The sequence below is a fragment of the Mus musculus genome, chromosome 16 (assembly GCF_000001635.26).
Source record: "Mus musculus strain C57BL/6J chromosome 16, GRCm38.p6 C57BL/6J".
NCBI lineage: Eukaryota > Metazoa > Chordata > Mammalia > Rodentia > Muridae > Mus > Mus musculus.
This window is the reverse complement of record NC_000082.6, coordinates 19,406,072-19,431,998: the sequence shown is the minus strand read 5'-3', so window position 1 is coordinate 19,431,998 and position 25,927 is coordinate 19,406,072. Positions and strand designations below refer to the sequence as shown.

The 25,927-nt window shown below is 37.7% G+C and overlaps 1 protein-coding gene and 1 non-coding gene across 3 annotated transcripts; one reads left to right on the top strand and one right to left on the bottom strand.

Annotated features, from left to right (window-relative positions):
- The first annotated feature begins 1,294 nt into the window (after positions 1-1,294).
- Positions 1,295-25,008, top strand: Olfr165 (olfactory receptor 165). Of its 2 annotated transcripts, XM_017316984.1 has the most exons (3): positions 1,295-1,420; positions 8,760-8,799; positions 23,971-25,008. In XM_017316984.1, the coding sequence occupies exon 3, from the start codon at positions 23,982-23,984 to the stop codon at positions 24,921-24,923; it is 942 nt and encodes a 313-aa protein (XP_017172473.1). In that variant the 5' UTR covers positions 1,295-1,420; positions 8,760-8,799; positions 23,971-23,981; the 3' UTR covers positions 24,924-25,008. The 2 variants fall into 2 exon arrangements, with proteins under 2 accessions (XP_017172473.1, NP_666677.1); NM_146466.1 differs by lacking the exons at positions 1,295-1,420; positions 8,760-8,799 and having other exon boundaries at positions 23,982-24,923.
- Positions 20,710-20,841, bottom strand: Gm25762. Its single transcript, XR_003952010.1, has one exon. It is a non-coding gene; the product is annotated as a small nucleolar RNA SNORA17 (small nucleolar RNA).
- Positions 25,009-25,927: the final 919 nt, after the last annotated feature.

The following is a 25,927-nucleotide window of genomic DNA, read 5'->3' as shown; positions in this document are numbered from 1 at the left end:
CCCTGGTAGTATTTTTTTGTCACTGCACTGGGGACTCTACCATAACACTGAGCTGTTTCACAAAGGAAGTGACTAAATAACATTTTTGAAATTTTTCTTATTAAATAATTTATTCACTTTAATCCTGATCATACACCCCTCATAGCCCTCATCACACTGCCCCATCCCCTCTCTCCTGTCCTCTTCACCTCTGAGAAGGGGGAGGTCCCTTCTTGGTAATCAACCCAGGCTGGCACCTGAAGTCATTTCAGGACTAGCTACATCTTCACCCACTGAGGCCTGGCAAGACGCTGCAGTTAAGAAAGCAGGATCCACAGGCATCAAGAAGCAGGGTAAGCCCCCTTTTCAGTTGTTGGGAGATCCACATGAAAAACACGCGGCAAATCTGCTACCTATGTGTAGGGGGCAGCTAGCTCCAGCTCTTTTATACATTCTGTAGCTGTTCAGTCTTCGGGAGTTCCAAAGTGTCCAGGTTAGTTTAATCTACTGGTCATTTAGAGCCCCGATTCTTCCCTGGTTCCTCAGTCCTTCCCCCAATTCTTTCACAAGACTTTTTTTTTCTTTATAGTTTACTTCTTTTTTATTTTTTATATATATTTTTATTTATTAGGTATTTTCTTCATTTACATTTCCAAGGCTATCCCAAAAGTAGCTCAGTCTAATGTTTGGTTGTGGGTCTCTAAACCTGTTTTGGTCAGCTTCTGGGTGGAGCCTCTCAGAGGACAGCTATGCTAGGCTCATGTCTCAGCTGGCTGTGCTTCACATGGACCTGACTGAGAAGGTGGAAGTTTTCCTCTTGGGGATTATTCATTTCACCCCTGTCATTCTAGATATTTCTTGCACAAGCCTCTGTGTTAGCAACTATAATTTACATTATGGTTTCTTATGATGAGGTTTTTTTATTTGAAAACTCCATACAGGGATATTTCCATCCTCTGTTTTGTGGTATAAGGGCTGCTCCACATAGAGGACAAACAAGAAAAAAAGTGAGGGTTATTTTGAAGAATGAGAGAAAGTATCTGAGTTACCTATTTATGTCTTTGTTTGAAGTTGTAGGGCTGTTTATGTTTTATTTTGAGTATATTACTTTCAGTTTACTATATATTGTGTTTAGCTTTGAGTATACAAGAATCTTTGGATATCCAAGGGTCTATTTAATGAATTAAAATTGGGGTTACATACTCAACTGGTGCCTAATAACTAGGTGTTCTGAATTTATGAGCAAAATGCATATGAGAGCTTATCTTTATTTTAAAAGGCATATAAAAGGACTTCCAGATCTTATCAAGGACAGAGTCCAAATAAGAAAAAAAAAGTTGCCTGTGTTCTGTGCCCAGAAACAGTCATCTGTAGGGAAGATCTTCCTGTGCTACTGCAACTGCTTTTCTAGTAGTATGCCATTAACACTGAAATCATAGAGGTAAGTAACACGGACTGAGCTCTCTTTCTCTCTCTCTCTCTCTCTCTCTCTCTCTCTCTCTCTCTCTCTCTCTCTCTCTTCCTGTGTGTGTGTTTGTGCATGTGATCATGTGTGTGTGTGTGCATGTGATCTTGTGTGTGTGTGTGCATGTGATCTTGTGTGTGTGTGTGTGTGTGTGTGAGTATGTGGTGTATGTTAGCTAAGGTTTATCTTGTTCTGATAAAAAGCATGACCAAAAGCAACATAGAGAGGAAAGTATTTCATCTTATAAGTCCATGGCTGAGTGAAGTCAAGGCAAGAGTTCAATGCAGGAACTTGTCTCAGAAGGAATAGAACTTTGCAGCTTACTGGCATAGTCAACATGCTTTCTTATAGCATAGGAAAAACAGGCCAGAGTTTTCACGACCCATAGTAAGAGGGCCCTCCCATATTAACTAATAGTTATTAAAAATGTACTATATTTTGCACATTCTTTGACTGATATATTGATTTCTTCCATCATCTATATTATGTCTGATATTCTTTCTTCCATTTGTTGTATTTTGTTGGTGGTGCTTGTGTCTATGGTTCTTATTCTCCTTCCTAGGCTTGTGATTTCCAGAACTGCCTTGGTTTATGTTTTCTTTATTGTTTTTATCTCCTTTTTCAGTTCCTGGACACTTTTATTCACATCCTTCATATGTTTGATTGCATTTTCCTGTACTTTATATTTATTCTATTTCTCTTTAAAGGTCTCCACCTGTTTGAATGTATCTTTCTGTATTTCTTTAAATGGTTTATTAATTTCTTCCTTAAAGGCAAAAGTCTTCAGAAAGAAAAATAAAAGAAGCTATAATTACTAAAACACAAAATGAGATTGAGAACCTAAATAGAAAATGGACACACACTCACACACATTTCATCTTAAAATAAAAACTTTGTTATTTGAGTTTTACTTACAATTTTTATTTTATATTCATGGGTATTTTGCACATATGTATAGTGCCTGTAATGTCCAGTGGAGGGTGGCTGGTCTTCTTGGATCTGAAATTATTGATGATTGTCATTTGGCCTGTGGGTACTGGCAATTAAATCTGGTTCTGGTGGAAGAGCTCTGAACCTATGAGTTATCTCCACAACCCCAATGAATTTATTAGTAGTCTCACATTGCTAATACAAAGGCAAATATGAATTGACAGATTAAGAGTCTAACTTCATCTTTCCATTTTCTACAAGAAACTTTTACCTTCAAAAATGAAAGAAAGAAAGGAAGAAAAAAAAAAAAGCAAAGCAAAGTAAAGCACACCCTTGGAATGAAAGAATGGGAAAAAGTATTTCAAGTAAATGGAATGAGAAAAAGAGCAGGCATTGCTAATCTAGTATCTAAAATGGAGTTAAAACCCATATTAATCTGGTGGGAAAATATCAAGGGAACAATATACTCCTAAACATGTATTGACCCACTACTGGACCACAGTTTCATTAAAAGCACACTTCTGGACTTAAAGACAGATTATCACTAACTCTGTATTGGTTAGTGATTTTAGTATAGCATTTTTTCCCAATGACTAGGCCACCTGGACAACAACAACAGCAACCATAATAACAACAAACAAGAGAAATAGTGGGTTAAAATGACATAACAGATATCTTAAAGGACATTTCAATAAAAGGAATGTATATTTTACTCAGTAGATTAAAGAAGATTCTCTAAAGTAGAACACATATAAGACATAACACAAGTTTTAACAAACACATAAAATTTGAAATAACTCTGTGTATTCTATGTGACCACATTGCAATAAACTCAAAAGCAACAGCAAAATAATCTCTAGTATTTATACAAAATAATGGAGATTAAAGACACACTACTGAAGTGGAAATTTATCAGAGAAGGAATCAAGAACTGAATAAGAAAAATTTCCTGAAATTTAATGAAAATCAAACCACACTAAATCATCTAGAAAATATTAAAGTAGTTATCAAAGGGAAATTATATCTCTAAGACTTTGTATAAAATAAGCAGAAAGGGTACAAATAGGCAATTTAATGATGCAACTAAATAATTTGGAAATAAGGAAGCTAAACTCAAGTTCAGTAGATGGAGAAAATAAAATTAGAATAGAAATTAATAAAGCAGAAACAGAAATTAATATGAAGAATCAATAAATCCTTGAAAATATAAATAAGAACAACAGATACTGAATGCTATTAATCAGAAGAAAGAGAAATGAAACTCATATTAATACAATCAATCCAGGCAGTGGTGGCATATGCCTTTAATCCCAGCACTTGGGAGACAGAGGCAGGCAGATTTCTGAGTTCGAGGCCAGTCTGGTCTAGTATTCTATTCCTCTTTCAGCACAACACCCGAAGTATTAAATAAACAGAACAGGCAAAGAAATTAAAGGGATTCTAATAGGAAAAGAAACAAAATCATTCCTATTTGCAGATGAAATGATATTATGCATACAAATTCTTTTAAAAACTGAGTAGGGACATTCTAGAAAAAAAAAACACCACTTTCAGCAAATTTGTAAGATACAAAATCATCTTTTTATATATACCAATAAGAATGCATGCAGCTAAAAGGATCATGAAAACCTGTAAAAAAAAAATCAACAGAAAAATAAAAACTCTAAATATCTAAAAATAAACCTAACCAAGGATGTGAAAGAATGTGTAATGTATAATATTAGAATTAATTTTCTGGAAATAATCGTCATATGAAAATTTATTTATTTGATTTATTGATCTCATAAATTTGTAATAAAAATCCCTAAGATGTCCATCATGGAAATAGAAGAAATCATCCCAAAATTTGTTTGAGTACAAAAAAACTTTGAATAGCCAAAATATTCAAAGAGAGAAAAAGATCTATGCTGGAGGGATCACAGACCAGACTTCAACATACATTAAAGATCTATAGTAATTAAAAAGAATTACACTGATTCAGAAATAGACTTGTAGATCAATAGTACATAATAAAAAACTAGGCATGAGTATACATAATAACAGTTTTATTTGCCAAAAAATATGCACTCGAGAAAAGACAATATCTTAATAAGTTGTGCTTAGAATAAACTGGATCTCCTCATGTAGAAGAATGAAATTAGACCCATGTCTATCACTATGCACAAAAATCAACTCTGAAATGATAAATGTCTTTAATGTGAAGCCTAAAATTTTGAGAATGCTAGGAGAAAATGAGGTATAGGTGTGAAAAAAGAGTTCCTGGGTAGTACTCCATTTGTCCAAGAGTTAATGCCAGTAACTGACAAAAACTGAATTCCTTCTGTACAACAACGGAAACTTCCATAATCTGCACAGTTTTGAAATGAACAGACTTAGGCAACTGGGAATAATGAAATCATAGCTATACATACAGAAAAGCTGGAACTGGGTGCTGTGTTCTCTAGTGGACCTGGGTCAAAGTCATCTGAAAATTCAGCATGTTTTATATACAGTATGAACAGAGAGGTGTGCATAACCTAAACTCAGTAGGGTGGCAGTGTCAAATGGAAGTCACCATGGAGGAGAAAGCTGTGGCAGATATTTTCTGCATACACTGATTCTAGCTAAAGACCAACTGCATGTAAAACTTCATACTTAAATCACATGAAGGCTTTTTCATTCCTCTGAGCCTGACAGAGAGAAGGTTTGCTATTTTCACAGGTCTGAGGTATTAGGGTCCTTAATATGGCCAAGTTCATATCAATGCATAATTGACATTCATTCAGGACTTCATTTATTCCCTGCAGATAACAATCAATCAAGTGAAAAGAAAGCCCTGAGAATGAGAAAGAATCTTTGCAAGGTATACATATTATAGACAGTTAATAAGAAAACTACACAGAATTTACAAAACCCCAAACCAAGAAGACATACTTTCCAATTAAAATATGGATATAGACCTGAATGGTATATGTCTCCACAGACTCTTGCATTTGAGCACTTATTCCATGTTGGTAATACTTTATGAGGACATTGGATGAGCACAATGGTGTTACTTAGAATAATTTGGATGTCTATATATAGGGGAATGAAATTAGACCCATATCTATCACCTTGGATAGGTATTCACTCTATCTCTACCATCTTTAGGTCTTAAACCCTTAACCTACGTGAGCTAACATTTGGTGTTGCAGCTGGCCTCATATGGAGCTGGATATTTACTCCTACTCAGACTATCTGCAATCCTTCCTTCTATCCCAGATTGTACTGGAGCCAATAGACTATATACATCTCTGCATGACTCAGATAAAGTGTACCTCCATCATTAACAACTCTAAACTGTCCATTATTTCAGGAGCTCCTTGAGCCAAACCACTATACATGGCCCTAACTGGCATGGACAAAATAAGACATTTCCCTCCCACCAGCTGCCTGTCACATCCTACTTCTAGGCAGAAGTTTGGTGAGCTCAAGAAAAGAAAAGAAAAGAAAAGAAAAGAAAAGAAAAGAAAAGAAAAGAAAAGAAAAGAAAAGAAAAGAAAAGGGGAGGGGAGGGGAGGGGAAGGGAGGGGAAGGGAGGGGAAGGGAGGGGAGGGGAGGGGAAGGGAGGGGAAGGGAGGGGAGGGGAGGGGAGGGGAGGAGAGGAGAGGAGAGGAAAGGAAAGGAAAGGAAAGGAAAGGAAAGGAAAGGAAAGGAAAGGAAAGGAAAGGAAAGGAAAGGAAAGGGAAAAGGGAAAGCAAGGTAAGGCAAGGCAAGGCAAGGCAAGGCAAGGCAAGGCAAGGCAAGGCAAGGCAAGACAAGACAAGACAAAGGGAATAACTTACTCTGAATGTTCAGATTGCATGGCAGAAACAAAAACCATATGGAAAAAAATGAAACAAAACAAAATAGTTGGCATTCTGTTCTTGTGGCCCCTTCTTAGAATTGGGAATGAAACACCCATGGAAGGAGTTACAGAGACAAAGTTTGGAGCTGAGATGAAAGGATGGACCATCTAGAGAATGCCATACCCGGGGATCCATCCCATAATCAGCCTCCAAATGCTGATACCATTGCATACAGTAGCAAGATTTTGCTGAAAGGATCCTGATATAGCTGTCTCTTATGAGGCTATGCTGGGGCCTGGCAAACACAGAAGTGAATGCCCAGAGTCAGCTATTGGATGGAGCATAGGACCCCCAATGGAAGAGCTAGAGAAAGTACCCAAGGAGCTAAAGGGATCTGCAACCCTATAGGTGGAACAACAATATGAACTAACCAGTACCCCTGGAGCTCTTGTCTCTAGCTGCATATGTATTAGAAGATGGCCTAGTCAGCCATCATTGGGAAGAGAGGCCACTTGGTCTTGCAAACTTTATATGCCTCAATACGGGGCAACACCAGGGCCAAGAAGTGGGAGTGGGTAGGTAGGGGAGTGGGGTGGGAGGGTCTGGGGAACTTTTGGGATAGCATTTGAAATGTAAATGAAGAAAATACCTAATTAAAAAAAGGCACTTATCCCAATTTCAAAGAAGTCCATATGCATTGGTTACCAAGAATGGCTTAGATCAAATTCAAAACATGAAATTCAAGGTAATAATTGTATATATTAAAGGGTTTAATGAATTTAAAGGACACAAACACACACATGATAAATTAAGAATACAGTACTAAATTGATTGCTGCTAAAGCAAATAAGAAAGTCAATTTGGAATATGGAAATAGAATTCAATAGAGATGTCGAAATGCTAAAAAATACTAAACTGAAATGAAGCTGGAAAGGAAAAATTAGTGCGTCAAAATAAAATGTAAGAAAGTAGAAATTCTCAGTTACAGAGTAGACCATGTGGAACATTGAATATCAGAGCTCAAAGAAAAAGTAGAGAAATTGGCAATTCATTCAAAGAAAAATTAAAATTGAAAATATATACATGAACAGAATATATAGAATCTTTTTGAATGCCATGTAAAAGACAAATGATCAAGAAAGCCAAATACTTCACCAAGTTAGAGGTAGGCAAGGATATTTTTAAATTAAAAACCCCAATAGCCTAGAAAATAGTACCTAGAATCAATGACTGGAACTATATAGAATTCAAACACTTCCATACACCAAAGAAAACTGTCAGCACACACACACACACACACACACACACACACACACACACACACACACACACACCCCACCCCACACACCAACGTATAGATTGGAGGAATTTCACAATTTTTTAAGAGTTATTGAAATACCCCAAAACAAAAAAAATATTTCTAAGAAAACATACTTACAGAGTATTAGTCAAACATTTTTTTTTCAAACTGTGCCTATGTATCTTTTTATCTGGTTTTTACTTGAGCCATTTTCATAAAGCTTTCTTTGTAAGAATATGATAAAGTGCAAAGAATCAGTTGAGATAATTTTGAGAATTCAAAACTCAGACTGCATTCTAGACAAACATAGAGTTTAAGAAAGAAGAAACGGAGGCTAGAAAGGGAAACAGTGTGAGTTGAACAAGGATGACACCAGTGAAACATACCAAGCTGGATGGGGAAAAGACCATGAGACCTCATTCCTACAGAAAGAACTGTAGAGAACTGAGTAAAGAGAGCAGGAGACATGGTCCTGCCCAGGATAGATCACACTGATTCATTTTGTGGTGCTGAATAGTCAGCTCTGTAAACAGACATACAACTAACATTTCATGGATTCAACAGGTTATATATAGGAATAAATATATATATAATTCAATAACAGTTGATGTAAAAAAAGGCTATGAGTTTAAAGAAGAGTTGGAAAGGATATACAGGAAGGATGGAGAAATCTCAAAATTAAAAATGGTAGGGAATTATATTAGCTGGAATAAAAAAATAGTCATAGAAATATTAAAAGCCTATGAGTACATGAGTACCTGTAAGTCTACTTGACTTAACAGATTTAAAGTGAATCCCTTGGTCCTGTGGAGGCTCGATGACCCAGTGTAGGGGAATGCTACTGCACTGGGGCAGGAGTGGGTGAGCAGATGGTGGAGCATCCTCATAGAGGAATGGGAGGGGATAGGAATTTGTGGAGGGGAAATGGGAAAGGGGATAATGTTAACAATTAATATAACTAACAAAAAACGAAAAAGAAAGTGATTGATGAACTTAAACAATGTTCTATTTACAGTAAATAGGATGAAACACTCAAGGATTTTACCTAACTAGAATGAGAAGTTTAATTACTGCTTTTTACCTATTTTTATGAACTTTATATAGAGTTCAAAAATATAATATAGAAAGTAAGTGAAAATGGGGTTCAATATATAAATGATAAACAGAGGAAACAAATGAATATTTTTATCATTCAATAATAAAATGAAGTAACTCTCTCTTTTTCTTAAATTGTGAATCATTTTTATCAAGTTTAAACCTATATTTTCTTAATCCCTAGGAAGAAAAGTAGCTGGCACCATGCAGTGTTACAATTGAAGGTAAGATGCTAAATTCCCTGGAGAAATTGTAAAAATATATGACAGATGACTTGGCACACAATGCTGTGTGGATCTTGCTCTGGAAGTTAATGTTTTCTCAGATACATTGTGAACAGCAATTTTTGTTGAGAACAAACGAAAGGTAAGACTGAGAGAAGAGTTCCATTATCCAAGATAAAATTATAAAAATATTATCTGGTAAAAATGAGCTTATACCAAGTTACTAGAACTTAAAGAATGGTGAGAGTAAATGTCATGTAATTAATGTCCTTTGATAAGAGAATTTTAAAAGAAAATTATTTGATTTTGAAGAAAATCCTGAAATGGGTATGTAAAATTTCAGGGTCTTTACATGACTCATAGATAGTGTTGGTTCAAACTCTTAGAGGTTCACACAGAGTAGTTTATTTTAGGCATATTTAAGCAACACAACTTGGTGAGAAAAAAAAATCCTGATGATAATTAAGTCAACCTCATAAGAACAACAAAGTTTAAGATTTGACTCCATCACACCTCATTGTAAAGTACATGGATATCTTCCATACAGATAAATTCTATACCAGATCTGAGCAAACAAGCTCAATACAAGGGTGTGAGGGTTGATCTAGTGTGGTCTCTGGCCACTCAGATAGTGAAACGGTCACCAGGGCATTATGGGTGTCTTCCCCCAGCCTTCTGGCTACATTACTACTAAATGTGTAAAGCAGTAGTGTGTCATATTTTAAATGGATTACTCTAAAATCTATAACAATATTTTATTTTTTTATAGTAAATATTCTTCCTTGATATTTTCTTCCTTCTCCTCTTTCTCCTTTTTTTTCCTAGACTCTTCCTTCTCCTTCAGTACAGGAAATCTAAATTAGGATATTATCTGTGCTGGGGATCTATCTCAATGCTCTATCTATGATCTACATCTATGCTCTATCATTACACTACTCTCTAGAGTAGTACTCAGCTCGTTTTTCAATTTTTTAGTGTTATAAAACTGGCTTCTGCTATGTTTTCTTTTTATTTTCCACACTGTGATTAGGAGCCTGGATAGAGTTCAGAGATACTTTCCTCAGTTAAGATGAAGTAATGTTGACTTTAACTTTCTGTAATAGGACAAAGAAAAATAAATCACACTTTGGGGCTGGTTTATGAGGAAGTGAGTGATATTGTATATTAAAATTCTTAATTTATTCACGCCTGTTTTGAAAAAATATAGAACACAGAGAAATGTTTATGTTCAAGTATGTTCCTAATAATACTATAGGTTTTGTATATTTTTTCTGATTACTAACAACTAAGTTCTGTAATTGTGATGACATTTCTTTAAACTCAAAATAATCAAGGTATCTCTAAATGAGAGTTAGGAAAAATGGAGAGACTTGATCAGGTCTACTCACAAACTGCTGGTTTCTAGGCAGGCTTTACAATTTCCTAAATGAATTGATGATTTCTCTCATGTGTGTAGAATGGGAGCAGGTATAAGTTTTTTGTCAATAGGAGGTACATAAAACAATGACAAACAAGTTTGTTGTCTGTTGTTAGTCAGTAATGGACACTGTCACATTGCAATACTTAAGAAAAATATTTCCTCAGTTAAATAATAATTGTAAATGTGGTTTTAAGTTGCTGCAAGGGAATTTTATTTGGAGGTTTAAAAATATAATGAATTGTGGTACATATGTGGTAACATATTAGCTCCTACAATTTTCTCAGGTATATGTACAAAATTGAGAATTAATCAAATGTATGCCCTAATTAGATAAAAGAGGGGGGAAAAAAGGACAATTAGATGAAGGTTAAAGAAATGAATGACTCATGAATTTTCTTGTCCAAAGTTGGTTTAGTGTTCTTGGTCTTTAAATTTATAGTATACTTAATAGCATAACTTAAGATGAATTGAAAGAGTTGGTATGCTGGGTACTCTGAGATCGTTCAAGGATGTGGCTCATTCTGCTTAGATACTGTTTAGTATGATTGAATGAAAAAAAGCAAATTTTTAAGTGTTGTTGATGTATGTTAATTTTCTTATAGTTTGGAGTCCTCTTTCTCCTTTTTTCCTTTTATTGAATATTTTCTTTACTTACATTTCAAATGTTATTCCCTTTCCTGCCTCCTCATCCTATCCTTCCTCCTGTTTCTATGATGTTGTTCCCCCACCCACCCACTCCCTTCTCCCCACCCTGGCATTTCCCTACACTGGGGCATAGAACCTTCACTTGACCAAGGGCTTCTCCTCCCATTGACGACTGACAAGGTCATCCTCTGCTACATAGGTAGCTGGAGCCATCGTCCCTCCGTGTGAACTCTTTGGTTGGCGGTTTATTCCCTGGGAGCTCTGGGGGCTCTAGTTGGTTGATATTGTTGTTCTTCCTATGGGGTTGCAAACCCCTTCGGCTTTTAGAGTCATTTCTATGGTTGTAGGATTTACTAACTTTAATACATTAATAATTATTTAGAATAAAGTTTAGGTAATGTTGCAATGGTTATTTAAAAATTACTTTCTTAGTATGATATCAGAAATAATTGGATTAAAATTGTAAATATTGCTCATATAATTATTGGTCCACCCTCATATATTCATTTTGAAAATCACACTTAAAACAAAGTAACTAGGGCCCAATATCTCATTCTGAGACTTTTTGTGATTATCATACTGACTTTGAACTAAAATGCTATTGTATTAGATTTTCATTTTTATTCATGTCAGGGTAAAATATTCTCCCATGTCTTTACTGTGGTTTTAGAAACAAAGCCTGTATTCTTTGGAAAATGTTCTAAATACAATTTTAAATTAGTTATATACAAATATTTCTGAATTACCAATGGTAGGTAAAGAGTAGCCTACATCTGTTTTAAAAAGATTTCACGATGAATGGTAAATATTAAACTTTTCTGGGGATTTAAGGACAAACTTCTACAAATTGTAGTTAGGAATTATACTGGTTTGATAAATTAGTGACTGTATACTATTCTCTAAAACTATGAATTCCCTAGCACCAAATAATTAAGTTTGTTTATAGAACCAGGCATAGTTTTCCACTTTTTAGTCAGGTCTTAAATCTAGCAGAGACCTAAGGTTTCTGTCAAGGTATGTGTTCCACTACCACACCTGCTGGGTCATTATGTCATACTAGTCATTGATGTGGTTTAAGGCATTATAGATTGGAAGGAATGTTGATTGCTTCCCTTCTTTGAAGCTTGCATAGTCACTTATGGAATCGTCAAAGCTAGTTCTTAGGGATGGAGAATTCAGGTCCGTTCCAATTCAGGTGTTTCTGGGCCCTGTTTCTGAAGTGCACAGTGTATAGATTTTTAATTTATATATGTGATTTTATAAATTTACTTAATTATGTTATGTTTCAGTGTACTTTTCTGGTTTTATTAATTTGGGCATTCTGTCTGTCTGTCTGTTTATTTTGATTAATCTGGTCCAAGGTTTACCAATCTTGTTAAAGGACCAATAATGTGCTTCACTGGTTATTTGTATCATTTCCTAAATTCTATTTTGTTAATTTTTTTTTTTCCATTTTTTATTAGGTATTTAGCTCATTTACATTTCCAATGCTATACCAAAAGTCCCCCTTACCCACCCACCCCCACTCCCCTACCCACCCACTCCCCCCCTTTGGCCCTGGCGTTCCCCTGTACCGGGGCACACAAAGTCTGCGTGTCCAATGGGCCTCTCTTTCCAGTGATGGCCGACTAGGCCATCTTTTGATACATATGCAGCTAGAGTCAAGAGCTCAGGGGTACTGGTTAGTTCATAATGTTGTTCCACCTATAGGGTTGAAGATCCCTTTAGCTCCTTGGGTACTTTCTCTAGCTCCTCCATTGGGAGCCCTGTGATCCATCCATTAGCTGACTGTGAGCATCCACTTCTGTGTTTGCTAGGCCCCGGCATAGTCTCACAAGAGACAGCTACATCTGGGTCCTTTCGATAAAATCTTGCTAGTATATGCAATGGTGTCAGCGTTTGGATGCTGATTATGGGGTGGATCCCTGGATATGGCAGTCTCTACATGGTCCATCCTTTCATCTCAGCTCCAAACTTTGTTTCTGTAACTCCTTCCATGGGTGTTTTGTTCCCACTTCTAAGGAGGGGCATAGTGTCCACACTTCAGTCTTCATTTTTCTTGAGTTTCATGTGTTTAGGAAATTGTATCTTATATCGTGGGTATCCTAGGTTTTGGGCAAGTATCCACTTATCAGTGAGTACATATTGTGTGAGTTCCTTTGTGATTGTGTTACCTCACTCAGGATGATGCTCTCCAGGTCCATCCATTTGGCTAGGAATTTCATAAATTCATTCTTTTTAATAGCTGAGTAGTACTCCATTGTGTAGATGTACCACATTTTCTGTATCCATTCCTCTGTTGAGGGGCATCTGGGTTCTTTCCAGTTTCTGGCTATTATAAATAAGGCTGCTATGAACATAGTGGAGCATGTGTCCTTCTTACCAGTTGGGGCTTCTTCTGGATATATGCCCAGGAGAGGTATTGCTGGATCCTCCGGTAGTACTATGTCCAATTTTGTGAGGAACCGCCAGACTGATTTCCAGAGTGGTTGTACAAGCCTGCAATCCCACCAACAATGGAGGAGTGTTCCTCTTTCTCCACATCCTCGCCAGCATCTGCTGTCACCTGAATTTTTGATCTTAGCCATTCTCACTGGTGTGAGGTGGAATCTCAGGGTTGTTTTGATTTGCATTTCCCTGATGATTAAGGATGTTGAACATTTTTTCAGGTGCTTCTCTGCCATTCGGTATTCCTCAGGTGAGAATTCTTTGTTCAGTTCTGAGCCCCATTTTTTAAGGGGGTTATTTGATTTTCTGAGGTCCACCTTCTTGAGTTCTTTATATATGTTGGATATTAGTCCCCTATCTGATTTAGGATAGGTAAAGATCCTTTCCCAGTCTGTTGGTGGTCTTTTTGTCTTATAGACAGTGTCTTTTGCCTTGCAGAAACTTTGGAGTTTCATTAGGTCCCATTTGTCAATTCTCGATCTTACAGCACAAGCCATTGCTGTTCTGTTCAGGAATTTTTCCCCTGTGCCCATATCTTCAAGGCTTTTCCCCACTTTCTCCTCTATAAGTTTCAGTGTCTCTGGTTTTATGTGAAGTTCCTTGATCCACTTAGATTTGACCTTAGTACAAGGAGATAAGTATGGATCGATTCGCATTCTTCTACATGATAACAACCAGTTGTGCCAGCACCAATTGTTGAAAATGCTGTCTTTCTTCCACTGGATGGTTTTGGCTCCCTTGTCGAAGATCAAGCGACCATAGGTGTGTGGGTTCATTTCTGGGTCTTCAATTCTATTCCATTGGTCCACTTGTCTGTCTCTATACCAGTACCATGCAGTTTTTATCACAATTGCTCTGTAGTAAAGCTTTAGGTCAGGCATGGTGATTCCACCAGAGGTTCTTTTATCCTTGAGAAGAGTTTTTGCTATCCTCGGTTTTTTGTTATTCCAGATGAATTTGCAAATTGCTCCTTCTAATTCGTTGAAGAATTGAGTTGGAATTTTAATGGGGATTGCATTGAATCTGTAGATTGCTTTTGGCAAGATAGCCATTTTTACAATGTTGGTCCTGCCAATCCATGAGCATGGGAGATCTTTCCATCTTCTGAGATCTTCTTTAATTTCTTTCTTCAGGGACTTGAAGTTTTTATCATACAGATCTTTCACTTCCTTCGTTAGAGTCACGCCGAGATATTTTATATTATTTGTGGCTATTGAGAAGGGTGTTGTTTCCCTAATTTCTTTCTCAGCCTGTTTATTCTTTGTGTAGAGAAAGGCCATTGACTTGTTTGAGTTAATTTTATATCCAGCTACTTCACCGAAGCTGTTTATCAGGTTTAGGAGTTCTCTGTTGGAATTTTTAGGGTCACTTATATATACTATCATATCATCTGCAGAAAGTGATATTTTGACTTCCTCTTTTCCAATTTGTATCCCCTTGATCTCCTTTTGTTGTCGAGTTGCTCTGGCTAATACTTCAAGTACTATGTTGAAAAGGTAGGGAGAAAGTGGGCAGCCTTGTCTAGTCCCTGATTTTAGTGGGATTGCTTCCAGCTTCTCTCCATTTACTTTGATGTTGGCTACTGGTTTGCTGTAGATTGCTTTTATCATGTTTAGGTATTGGCCTTGAATTCCTGATCTTTCCAGAACTTTTATCATGAATGGGTGTTGGATCTTGTCAAATGCTTTTTCTGCATCTAACGAGATGATCATGTGGTTTTTGTCTTTGAGTTTGTTTATATAATGGATTACATTGATGGATTTTCGTATATTAAACCATCCCTGCATCCCTGGAATAAAACCTACTTGGTCAGGATGGATGATTGCTTTAATGTGTTCTTGGATTCGGTTAGCGAGAATTTTATTAAGGATTTTTGCATCGATGTTCATAAGAGAAATTGGTCTGAAGTTCTCTATCTTTGTTGGATCTTTCTGTGGTTTAGGTATCAGAGTAATAGTGGCTTCATAAAATGAGTTGGGTAGAATACCTTCTACTTCTATCTTGTGAAAAAGTTTGTGCAGAACTGGAGTTAGATCTTCTTTGAAGGTCTGATAGAACTCTGCACTAAACCCGTCTGGTCCTGGGCTTTTTTTGGCTGGGAGACTATTAATAACTGCTTCTATTTCTTTAGGGGATATGGGACTGTTTAGAAGGTCAACTTGATCCTGATTCAACTTTGGTACCTGGTATCTGTCCAGAAATTTGTCCATTTCGTCCAGGTTTTCCAGTTTTGTTGAGTATAGCCTTTTGTAGAAGGATCTGATGGTGTTTTGGATTTCTTCAGGATCTGTTGTTATGTCTCCCTTTTCATTTCTGATTTTGTTAATTAGGATTTTGTCCCTGTGCCCTTTAGTGAGTCTAGCTAAGGGTTTATCTATCTTGTTGATTTTCTCAAAGAACCAACTCCTCGTTTGGTTAATTCTTTGAATAGTTCTTCTTGTTTCCACTTGGTTGATTTTACCCCTGAGTTTGATTATTTCCTGCCGTCTACTCCTCTTGGGTGAATTTGCTTCCTTTTTTTCTAGAGCTTTTAGATGTGTTGTCAAGCTGCTAGTATGTGCTCTCTCCCGTTTTTTCTTGAAGGCACTCATAGCTATGAGTTTCCCTCTTAGAAATGCTTTCATTGTGTCCCAAAGGTTTGGGTACGTTGTGGCTTCATTTTCATTAAACTCTAAAAAGTCTTTAATTTCTTTCTTTATTCCTTCCTTGACCAAGGTATCATTGAGAAGAGTGTTGTTCAGTTTCCATGTGAATGTTGGCTTTCTGTTATTTATTTTGTTATTGAAGATCAGCCTTAGTGCATGGTGATCTGATAGGATACATGGGACAATTTCAATATTTTTGAATCTGTTGAGGCCTGATTTGTGACCTATTATGTGGTCAATTTTGGAGAAGGTACCATGAGGTGCTGAGAAGAAGGTATATCCTTTTGTTTTAGGGTAAAATGTTCTGTAGATATCTGTCAGATCCATTTGTTTCATCACTTCTGTTAGTTTCAGTGTGTCCCTGTTTAGTTTCTGTTTCCATGATCTGTCCATTGGTGAAAGTGGTGTGTTGAAGTCTCCCACTATTATTGTGTGAGGCGCAATGTGTGCTTTGAGCTTTACTAAAGTTTCTTTAGTGAATGTGGCTGCTCTTGTATTTGGAGCATAGATATTCAGAATTGAGAGTTCCTCTTGGAGGATTTTACCTTTGATGAGAATGAAGTGTCCCTCCTTGTCTTTTTTGATGACTTTGGGTTGGAAGTCAATCTTATCAGATATTAGGATGGCTACTCCTGCTTGTTTCTTCATACCATTTGCTTGGAAAATTGTTTTCCAGCCTTTCATTCTGAGGTAGTGTCTATCTTTTTCTCTGAGATGAGTTTCCTGTAAGCAGCAAAATGTTGGGTCTTGTTTGTGTAGCCAGTTTGTTAATCTATGTCTTTTTATTGGCGAGTTGAGACCATTGATGTTAAGAGATATTAAGGAAAAGTAATTGTTGCTTCCTGTTATTTTAGTTGTTAAAGGTGGCATTCTGTTCTTGTGGCTGTCTTCTTTTAGGTTTGTTGAGGGATTACCTTCTTGTTTTTTCTAGGGCGTTGTTCCCGTTCTTGTATTGGTTTTTTTCTGTTATTATCCTTTGAAGGGCTGGATTCGTGGAGAGATAATGCGTGAATTTGGTTTTGTCGTGGAATACTTTGGTTTCTCCCTCTATGATAATTGAGAGTTTGGCTGGGTATAGTAGCCTGGGCTGCAGTTTGTGTTCTCTTAGTGTCTGTATAACATCTGTCCAGGCTCTTCTGGCTTTCATAGTCTCTGGTGAAAAATCTGGTGTAATTCTGATAGGCTTGCCTTTATATGTTACTTGACCTTTTTCCCTTACTGCTTTTAGTATTCTATCTTTATTTAGTGCATTTGATGTTCTGATTATTATGTGTCGGGAGGAATTTCTTTTCTGGTCCAGTCTATTTGGAGTTCTGTAGGCTTCTTGTATGTTCATATGCATCTCATTCTTTAGATTTGGGAAGTTTTCTTCAATAATTTTGTTGAAGATGTTTGCTGGACCTTTGAGTTGAAAATCTTCATTCTCATCCACTCCTATTATCCGTACGTTTGGTCTTCTTATTGTGTCCTGGATTTCCTGGATATTTTGAGTTAGGATCTTTTTGCATTTTCCATTTTCTTTGATTGTTGTGCCGATGTTCTCTATGGAATCTTCTGCACCTGAGATTCTCTCTTCCATCTCTTGTATTCTGTTGCTGATGCTCAAATCTATGGTTCCAGATTTCTTTCCTAGGGTTTCTATCTCTAGTGTTGCCTCGCTTTGAGTTTTCTTTATTGTGTCTACTTCCCTTTTTAGGTCTAGTATGGTTTTGTTCATTTCCATCACCTGTTTGTATGTTTTTTCCTCTTTTTCTGTAAGGACTTCTACCTGTTTGATTGTGTTTTCCTGTTTTTCTTTAAGGACTTGTAACTCTTTAGCAGTGTTCTCCTGTATTTCTTTAAGTGATTTATTAAAGTCCTTCTTGATGTCCTCTACCATCATCATGAGATATGCTTTTAAATCTAGGTCTAGGTTCTCAGGTGTGTTGGGGTTCCCTGGACTGGGCGAAGTGGGTGTGCTGGGTTCTGGTGATGGTGAGTGGTCTTGGTTCCTGTTAGTAAGATTCCTCCGTTTACCTTTCGCCATCTGGTAATCTCTGGAGTTAGTAGTTATAGTTGACTCTGTTTAGAGATTGTTCTTCTGGTGATTCTGTTACCGTCTATCAGCAGACCTGGGAGACAGATTCTCTCCTCTGAGTTTCAGTGCTCAGAGCACTCTCTGCTGGCAAGCTCTCTTACAGGGAAGGTGCGCAGATATCTTGTATTTGGACCTCCTCCTGGCCGAAGAAGAAGGCCCAAAACAGGACCTTTCTCAGACAGTGTGTTGCTTTGGCAGTTCCCAGGTGGTACAGACTCTCACCTAAGCAGACTAAATTCCTAAGTTCCTTGGAGTCCCGGGACCAAGATGGCGACCGCTGCTGCTGTGGCTTAGGCCGCCTCCCCAGCCGGGTGGGCACCTGTCCTCCGGTCCGGAAGGTGGCCGGCTGTCCCCGGCCCACACAGGGTGCTGCCTCAGCGCCTCTGTGCTTCTGCCTGTTCCAGAAGCTGTCAGGTTCTCTGGCGCACCCTCTCACCTGTTCAGACTAATTTCCTAAGTTCGGCGGGTCCCGGACCAAGATGGCGACCGCTGCTGCTGTGGCTTAGGCCGCCTCCCCAGCCGGACGGGCACCTGTCCTCCGGTCCGGACGGTGGCTGGCTGTCCCCGGCCCACAAAGGGTGCTGCCTCAGCGCCTCTGTGCTTCCGCCTGTTCCAGAAGCTGTCAGGTTCTCTGGCGCACCCTCTCACCTGTTCAGACTAATTTCCTAAGTTCGGCGGGTCCCGGACCAAGATGGCGACCGCTGCTGCTGTGGCTTAGGTCGCCTCCCCAGCCGGGCGGGCACCTGTCCTCTGGTCCGGAAGGTGGCCGGCTGTCCCCGGCCCACACAGGGTGCTGCCTCAGCGCCTCTGTGCTTCTGCCTGTTCCAGAAGCTGTCAGGTTCTCTGGCGCACCCTCTCACCTGTTCAGACTAATTTCCTAAGTTCGGCGGGTCCCTATTTTGTTAATTTTATCCCTGACTTTTATTGTATAGTTCCTTCAACTCTTTTTGGATGCTGTATATTGATTTAGCAAAGCCTTAAGGTATATTATTAATCATTAATATAAAATCTCCCCAGTTTTAAAACTTTTTATTGGTAAATTTGACATGCACTCTAATACTCTTCCTTCATACCTTTTCTCCATTGTTACATCTTCCCCTAAACAGAGAAAAAAACTTATTGTTAAAGCTGTAGTGTGTAACAGAATGTACCACAGTATACATTTTTGCCTACACTTCTTTGCTTGTAAATGTTCACTAAAATGAGTCACTGAAATGAGTCATTGAAAAAGCCTTTGACTTCTGCTACACTGCCAATACTGGCACCTCATTGGGACTTTTCTCAGACATACTGTTATTGCCCTGTGTCATGGACATCATATAGCTTTGGATCTGTAGGACTGGCACTACAGATGTTCATTAGTGGGGTAGATAATGGGGTGAGCCAATTCAATACCCTGGTTCTTGCATTGAGAGGAATCTTAGCTTGATAGTGCTTCCCCTTCTGCCCATGTGATTGGCTTACAAGCAACCCCTCAAACTAGGGCCAGCTCTACCCAGATGGCCAGTTATGGTGCCAGGCCCCTTTCCCAAGTGTTGCAGCTGGTGAAGGATATGGCCAGTCCTCCCACTCTCATGACCCTGGGGCCAGTTCTCCCACCTGCCATAGACAGTGAAGAATGAGGGAGAAAAAAGGATGTGTCTTTCCCTCATCCTCACTATAGCCCAGAAGACAAGAAACAGCGCTGATTCTACTGTGCTCATATCTTCATGTACTGCTCAGCAACAACTCCCACATTTAGGGGCAGCTCTATCTTGTTGCCCAGGAGAGGTGCAGGGCCCACTATCCTGAGTGCTATAGTAGGCAAGGGGCAGGGACCACACTTATGCTTTTTTCTTGCCTGCTGTAGGTGACAAGAAGCTAGACGGGACAACTCTTCTTCCTCTACATCACTACACAGCAGACAAATGACCAGGCTAACTCTCCCATGCCTACATATGGTTTATGCACAATTCCTGCAGTGTACAGAGATTGCTCTACCAAATACTACAGTTGGCTAGGGTTGAGGTCATCTCTCCTGCTATTATGGTCTGGTGTCAGCTTATGCCAAAGATGACTGAGTGAGAGGTGGGGACAATTCTGCATAGCCCTTAGACATCAACATGTCTCCAAATGGCAGCCCAGACAATGGACATCTACTCTAACCATGGGATTGCCACCATAGACCCATATTTATTCCCTGGAGGCAGTAGCAACAGAGGCCAGGTCTCTACCATTGTCTCAGGTGGCATTACAGGATACACACATCAGTCTGTTCCTCATTACCCTCGAGTCTCTCTTCATTATACCCACATCTTTCTGTTTCTCATTGTCTTTTATGTCTCCACCACTTACTTGTTCTTCTAGTGATGCCCAGGTTCTCTGAGTATCAGGAATGGCCTTAGGAGTGCTATTCCTGGCTCAGGCAATTTTTTTCTGGGCAGGGGTGCCAGACAGGTGGTCATACAAGGCTTGCTCCCTGGTTGTACTGCCATGACACTGATTTAGTGGTCTTCTTGGATTGGCCCTCCAGAAAGATGACTTACAGGGGTTCTCTGCTATGGGATCACTCTTAGCCAGTTCAAAAGGGGGTTCTTCTAATATCTGGTTTGTTTTTTGTCCTGGAAGCCCAGTAGGGGACCCTGGCACCAAACTGGTAGTCATCTCAAGTACTCTTTCTTTTGTTCCCCTTAGAGCTTGTTAGGGTACTCATCATTCAGATGTTCGATGGTCTGAACACTGAGTGTAGACATAACCTCTCTCCCCTCTGCCACCAACTGATGCACATGTGACACAGTAGCCACACCTGCAATGCCTCTAGGGGTGAGCAGGTATTTTGTTTGTTTCTTTGTTTGTTGTTATGTAGTTACTTAGTCTCTTAATTTTTTCTCTTTGGAGTCTCATTGATGTATTCCATATATTTTGTATGACATGTTCTCATTCTCATTCAATTTTAGGATTTAAAAAAACCATTTGGGTAGGTAGGGTATAGACTCCATTAGGGAATTCAACATTTTCATGTTCCTAAATTGACATATTAAAATGACTCCAATGACTTCTTGCATTAATCATATATCAGATGATACCTCAAACCTCATTCGAGAAGCGTCTTTTTCCAGTAGGTGGTAATTAACAGAGAGAATTTCAATTGGTCAAAACATATAGAACTTACACACACACACACACACACACACACACACACACACACACGCATGCACGCACTCACGCACGCACGCATGCACGCGCACACACACACACATACCCCCTGTTTCCTCAAGGTGCAGGAATATTCACGGAAAAGTAGGTGGAAAGATTCAAAATTAGAGGTGGTGCATAAAATCAAGAAAACTGGTTTAACTGGTTTTTGTTGTTGTTGTTGTTGTTTTTTCGAAATAACAGAGAAATTTCACATATAAACTCAGTATTTGTGACATTTTGAACAAGACTTGTAACCAGGTAAAGACATTTAAAGTCTTCAGCACAAAGTGAAAAATCAACATAGAAAATCTCACCACTACATGAAGAGTCAGTTTCTTTAATGATGTAATCCATTATGATAGGGCTACTACATGCTAAAGCAAGTCCTTTCCTAAGATTAATTGGGAAAAACAACTGGACTTGGTCAGAGAAAAAGCAAAGAAATCCCAAAATTGGGTTGAAAAGGGGGAAGGAAATGTGAGGAGGATGATTATGGAAGGAGGTGGAGGTTAGAATGTTCTCTAAATACATTGTACAAAAATCTGAAAAATTAATTGAAATATTATTTTTTTAAAAAGGGCTGGAGAGATGGCTTAGTGGGTGAGACCCTTACCTGCTCTTCTAGTGGACTCAGGTTCCATTTCTAGGACCTACATGACAGCTCACAATTACCTGTAACTCTAGTTCCATGGAATCTGATTTTCATTATTTTCAGGAATTTTTCGTTACTAATTATTCAAATGATCATAAGTAAAGACACTGACATATAAAGAATAGCTTTGAAAACAAGAACTAGATATAATGTATTACAGATATTTTTCTACACAGCAATGATAACGTTTACTGACAAGATTATAAATATAAAAGTATATATATTGTTTTGAGTTGGTTATCAATTCAGGACATAATAACAATAGAAATAGTGATAAACTCATAAATCTGCTAAGTAATGCACAGATAGTTGATAAGGGAGAAAAGGTTAAATTGTCGACAAAAATTTGTTCACACTGAATTAGGAAAGAAATAGACAAAACCAATGCTTTGGCTCTACAGAAGAAATACAAGGGAAAGAAACAAATCAAATAAAAGCAAAATTCAAAATATTTTGCTTTTCATCCTTTTGCTACTATAGATTTAGGCTAGAATATTTGACATGTTATTTTTAACCTCAACCACTAAGCAGGACATGAAGATATGCAAAGTCATGATCTTAAAATTTTTTCAAAAAATTAAAGACATTTGTTCTTTCCATATAGATCTCATTGTACTACTTCCAATTTTCCCATTCTCTTGTACAATAATGAAACTTAATGAACTTTAAAAAATTATACAGCTCCGGACTAGTTAAGACATCTTAACCTAGTATACAACTGACAAAATAGAGGCTAGATATTCCTAATATGAAAATCTGAAATCTAAAAATTGACAAATAAGTCTGTTGAGCCCAGATTTTTTTGTGTGTATGTTTTGTTTTTTGAGACAGGATTTCTCTGTATAGCCCTGACTGTCCTGGAACTCACTTTGTAGACCAGACTGGCCTCGAACTCAGAAATCTGCCTGCCTCTGCCTCCCAAGTGCTGGGATTAAAGGTGTGTGCCACCACCACCCGGCGAGCCCAGACTTTTAAATATAAATTGTATACCTCTAGAGGTAAAGTAAAGATAGTCAATATACTCTCCTGACCATGTTTCATTTAAAATGAACGTAGTGTTGAAATATTTGAAATGTAATTTTATTTAGTCTTATGGAACCACATAATATAGATGTTATAATTACTCAAAGTTAATGAGTGAAATTATGTTTTAGGTGAATAGTTATCATTGTTCACACAGGTAAAGTAATGTGTTGTAAAAGTTTGAAGTATACACTTATGATTCATCTAGCTATGCTATTCAGTGAAACTGTTAATATTAGACTCATGTAAAAATACCTCTGTTAAAATTAAATAATAAAAATATTGTTTAATGTTTACTTTCATGATGATCATTTATATTCTTAAAACACATTTTGATTAATATACTTCTAAAGTTGGAATGATAATGTATCTGCTTATATGGTATCAAATAATCAAGATTCATCTTAGTAAATTAATTGAATTTAGTAATTTAAACAGTAAATTTCATCATTTTTCCACATAGATTTTTTTGTCTGACATGGTAACTAGCCTCCATGGAAAATGTACTAGAAGGAGCATGGAGTTCCATGTTCTCGAAATTTTTTTCATAATGTTAGGTATTATGAAAAGGATGATTGACACTACACATGGGTACTGACTTCTTCCTCAGAGTAGATACAAAATTTTTGATATATGTTTTTATGGAATCTTCCATTTCTGTTGCTAAATAATATAAATTTAAAAGTCATATCAAACCAATCATGGTGGTGCATGCAAATCTGTAATTCTAACACTTTAGAGGTTAAGGCAAGAGGACAATGAGTTTAAAGGCAAACATGGCTACAGAATAAAAAAGTATGTGTGTGTGGGAGTGTTTGCGTGTGCATGTACAAGAAAGAGAGAGAGGAGAGAGAGGGGGGGACAAGGGGTAGAGGGAGAGGAAGACAGAAGCAAAGAGAGAGAGAGACAAAAAGACAGAGCTCTTAAAAATAAGTTTTAGCCTTTCCTATTACCAAATAAAATAGCTGATGCACAAATATAGATTTTACTTATATTTGCATAACACTGTCTATCTAGTTTGGAAGGAAACATTAGACATGTGTATAACACAATGCAACCTTTATTATATATTTTGTCTCCTCAGTGAACATACTGATGATGCAATGGAACAACTGGACCAGGAACTCTGATTTCATCCTACTAGGATTTTTTGATCACAGTCCTCTTCATACTTTTTTCTTTTCTCTCATCCTGGCTATCTTCTTCATGGCCCTCATAGGAAATTCTGTCATGGTGATTCTCATCTACCTGGATGCCCAACTCCACACCCCCATGTATATCCTTCTCAGCCAACTTTCTCTCATGGATCTCATGCTCATCTCTACCACAGTACCCCAAACGGCCTTCAACTTCCTTTCTGGCAACAAGTCCATCTCCATGGCTGGCTGTGGAGTCCAGATATTTTTCTATGTATCTCTACTTGGAGCTGAGTGTTTTTTATTGGCTGCAATGGCCTATGACCGTTATGTAGCTATTTGTTACCCATTAAGGTACCCTATTCTCATGAGTCACAAAATCTGTAGTCTAATGGCTGCCTTCTCTTGGATTCTTGGCTCCCTTGATGGTATAATCGATGTTGCAGCTGTACTATCTTTTTCATATTGTGGTACCAGAGAAATACCTCACTTTTTCTGTGATATCCCTGCCCTGCTAACTATTTCATGTAGTGATACCTTGATATTTGAAAAGATTATATTTTTCTGCTGTGTAATTATGCTTATCTTCCCTGTAGTCATTGTTATTGCATCCTATATCTGTGTGATTCTTGCTGTCATTAAAATGGCTTCAGCTGAGAGTCGTCACAAAGCTTTTGCCACCTGTTCATCTCACGTCATGGTGGTGGTAATATACTATGGGGCAGCCATGTTCATATACATGCAGCCCTCTTCTAGTCGTTCTCCCAATCAAGACAAACTAGTGTCAGCTTTCTACACCATTCTTACTCCACTGTTGAACCCCCTAATTTACAGCCTCCGCAACAAAGAAGTAGCCAGGGCATTCATGAAGGTATTAAGGATGGATAAGGCAGCAGGATGAGTTAGTTGATTTTTATGCTCTTTTTAAGCCATGCTTTAAGTAATTGGGTATAATTACTGAGTCAGAAGGAGTGCTATGATATAAAGTCCAGCTTGATGAACATAATATGATCATGATTTTTCTAGGCTATATAGCAAGCCATATTTTAAAAAGCATTCTTTATGTGTAAAGTTTGTTTATATATATATAACTGAAACATTGTAACACATAACATTCTTTCATTATTGTAGATTTATACCAACCAATAAAATTAAAACTGAAAAAATTGGCATTCTTTTTTAAACTTATTTTTATTACATATTTTCTTTATATACATTTCAAATGAAAAAGTTCCTTATACCCTCCCTCTCCCCCACTCCCCTACCCACCCATTCCCACTTTTTGGCCCTGGCATTCCCCTGTACTGGGGCATATAAAGTTTGCAATACCAAGGGGCCTCTCTTCCCTGTGAGGTTCGACTAAGAAATCTTCTGCTACATATGCAGCTAGAGACATGAGCTCTGAGGGTACTGGATAATTCATACTGTTGTTCCACCTATAGGGTTGCAGACCACTTCAGCTCCTTGGGTGCTTTCTCTAGCTTCTCCACAGAAACATAAAAGTTGGTATTCTTATTTGTTCAAATATTCCATTTTTTCTGTCACCAGCTCAATGTATTATTATCAGTAATACAATTTTTCCTCTCACAGTGATTACTCATACACAATCTTTAAGAGTTTCTTCCATTGAGTCCAATTTGGTTTGGACTTGTAAGGACTTGTAGTCCTTTGGCTAAATGAAACTACAAAATCTTAGATTAGTATTCAATTCTAATAATAAAAATAAATGAAAATAGTACTCAGATGACAAAAGAAATATACCAGATTGAAGCATAGACATGCCATGTGTATTATTCTACACAATACTGAAGAATGAGGAATTTTCATTTATTTTGTTATTGTGCAGAAAATGATATCCTACACATGAGAGTGAAAAGTTAATAAGAATCATTTGAGTATAAGATT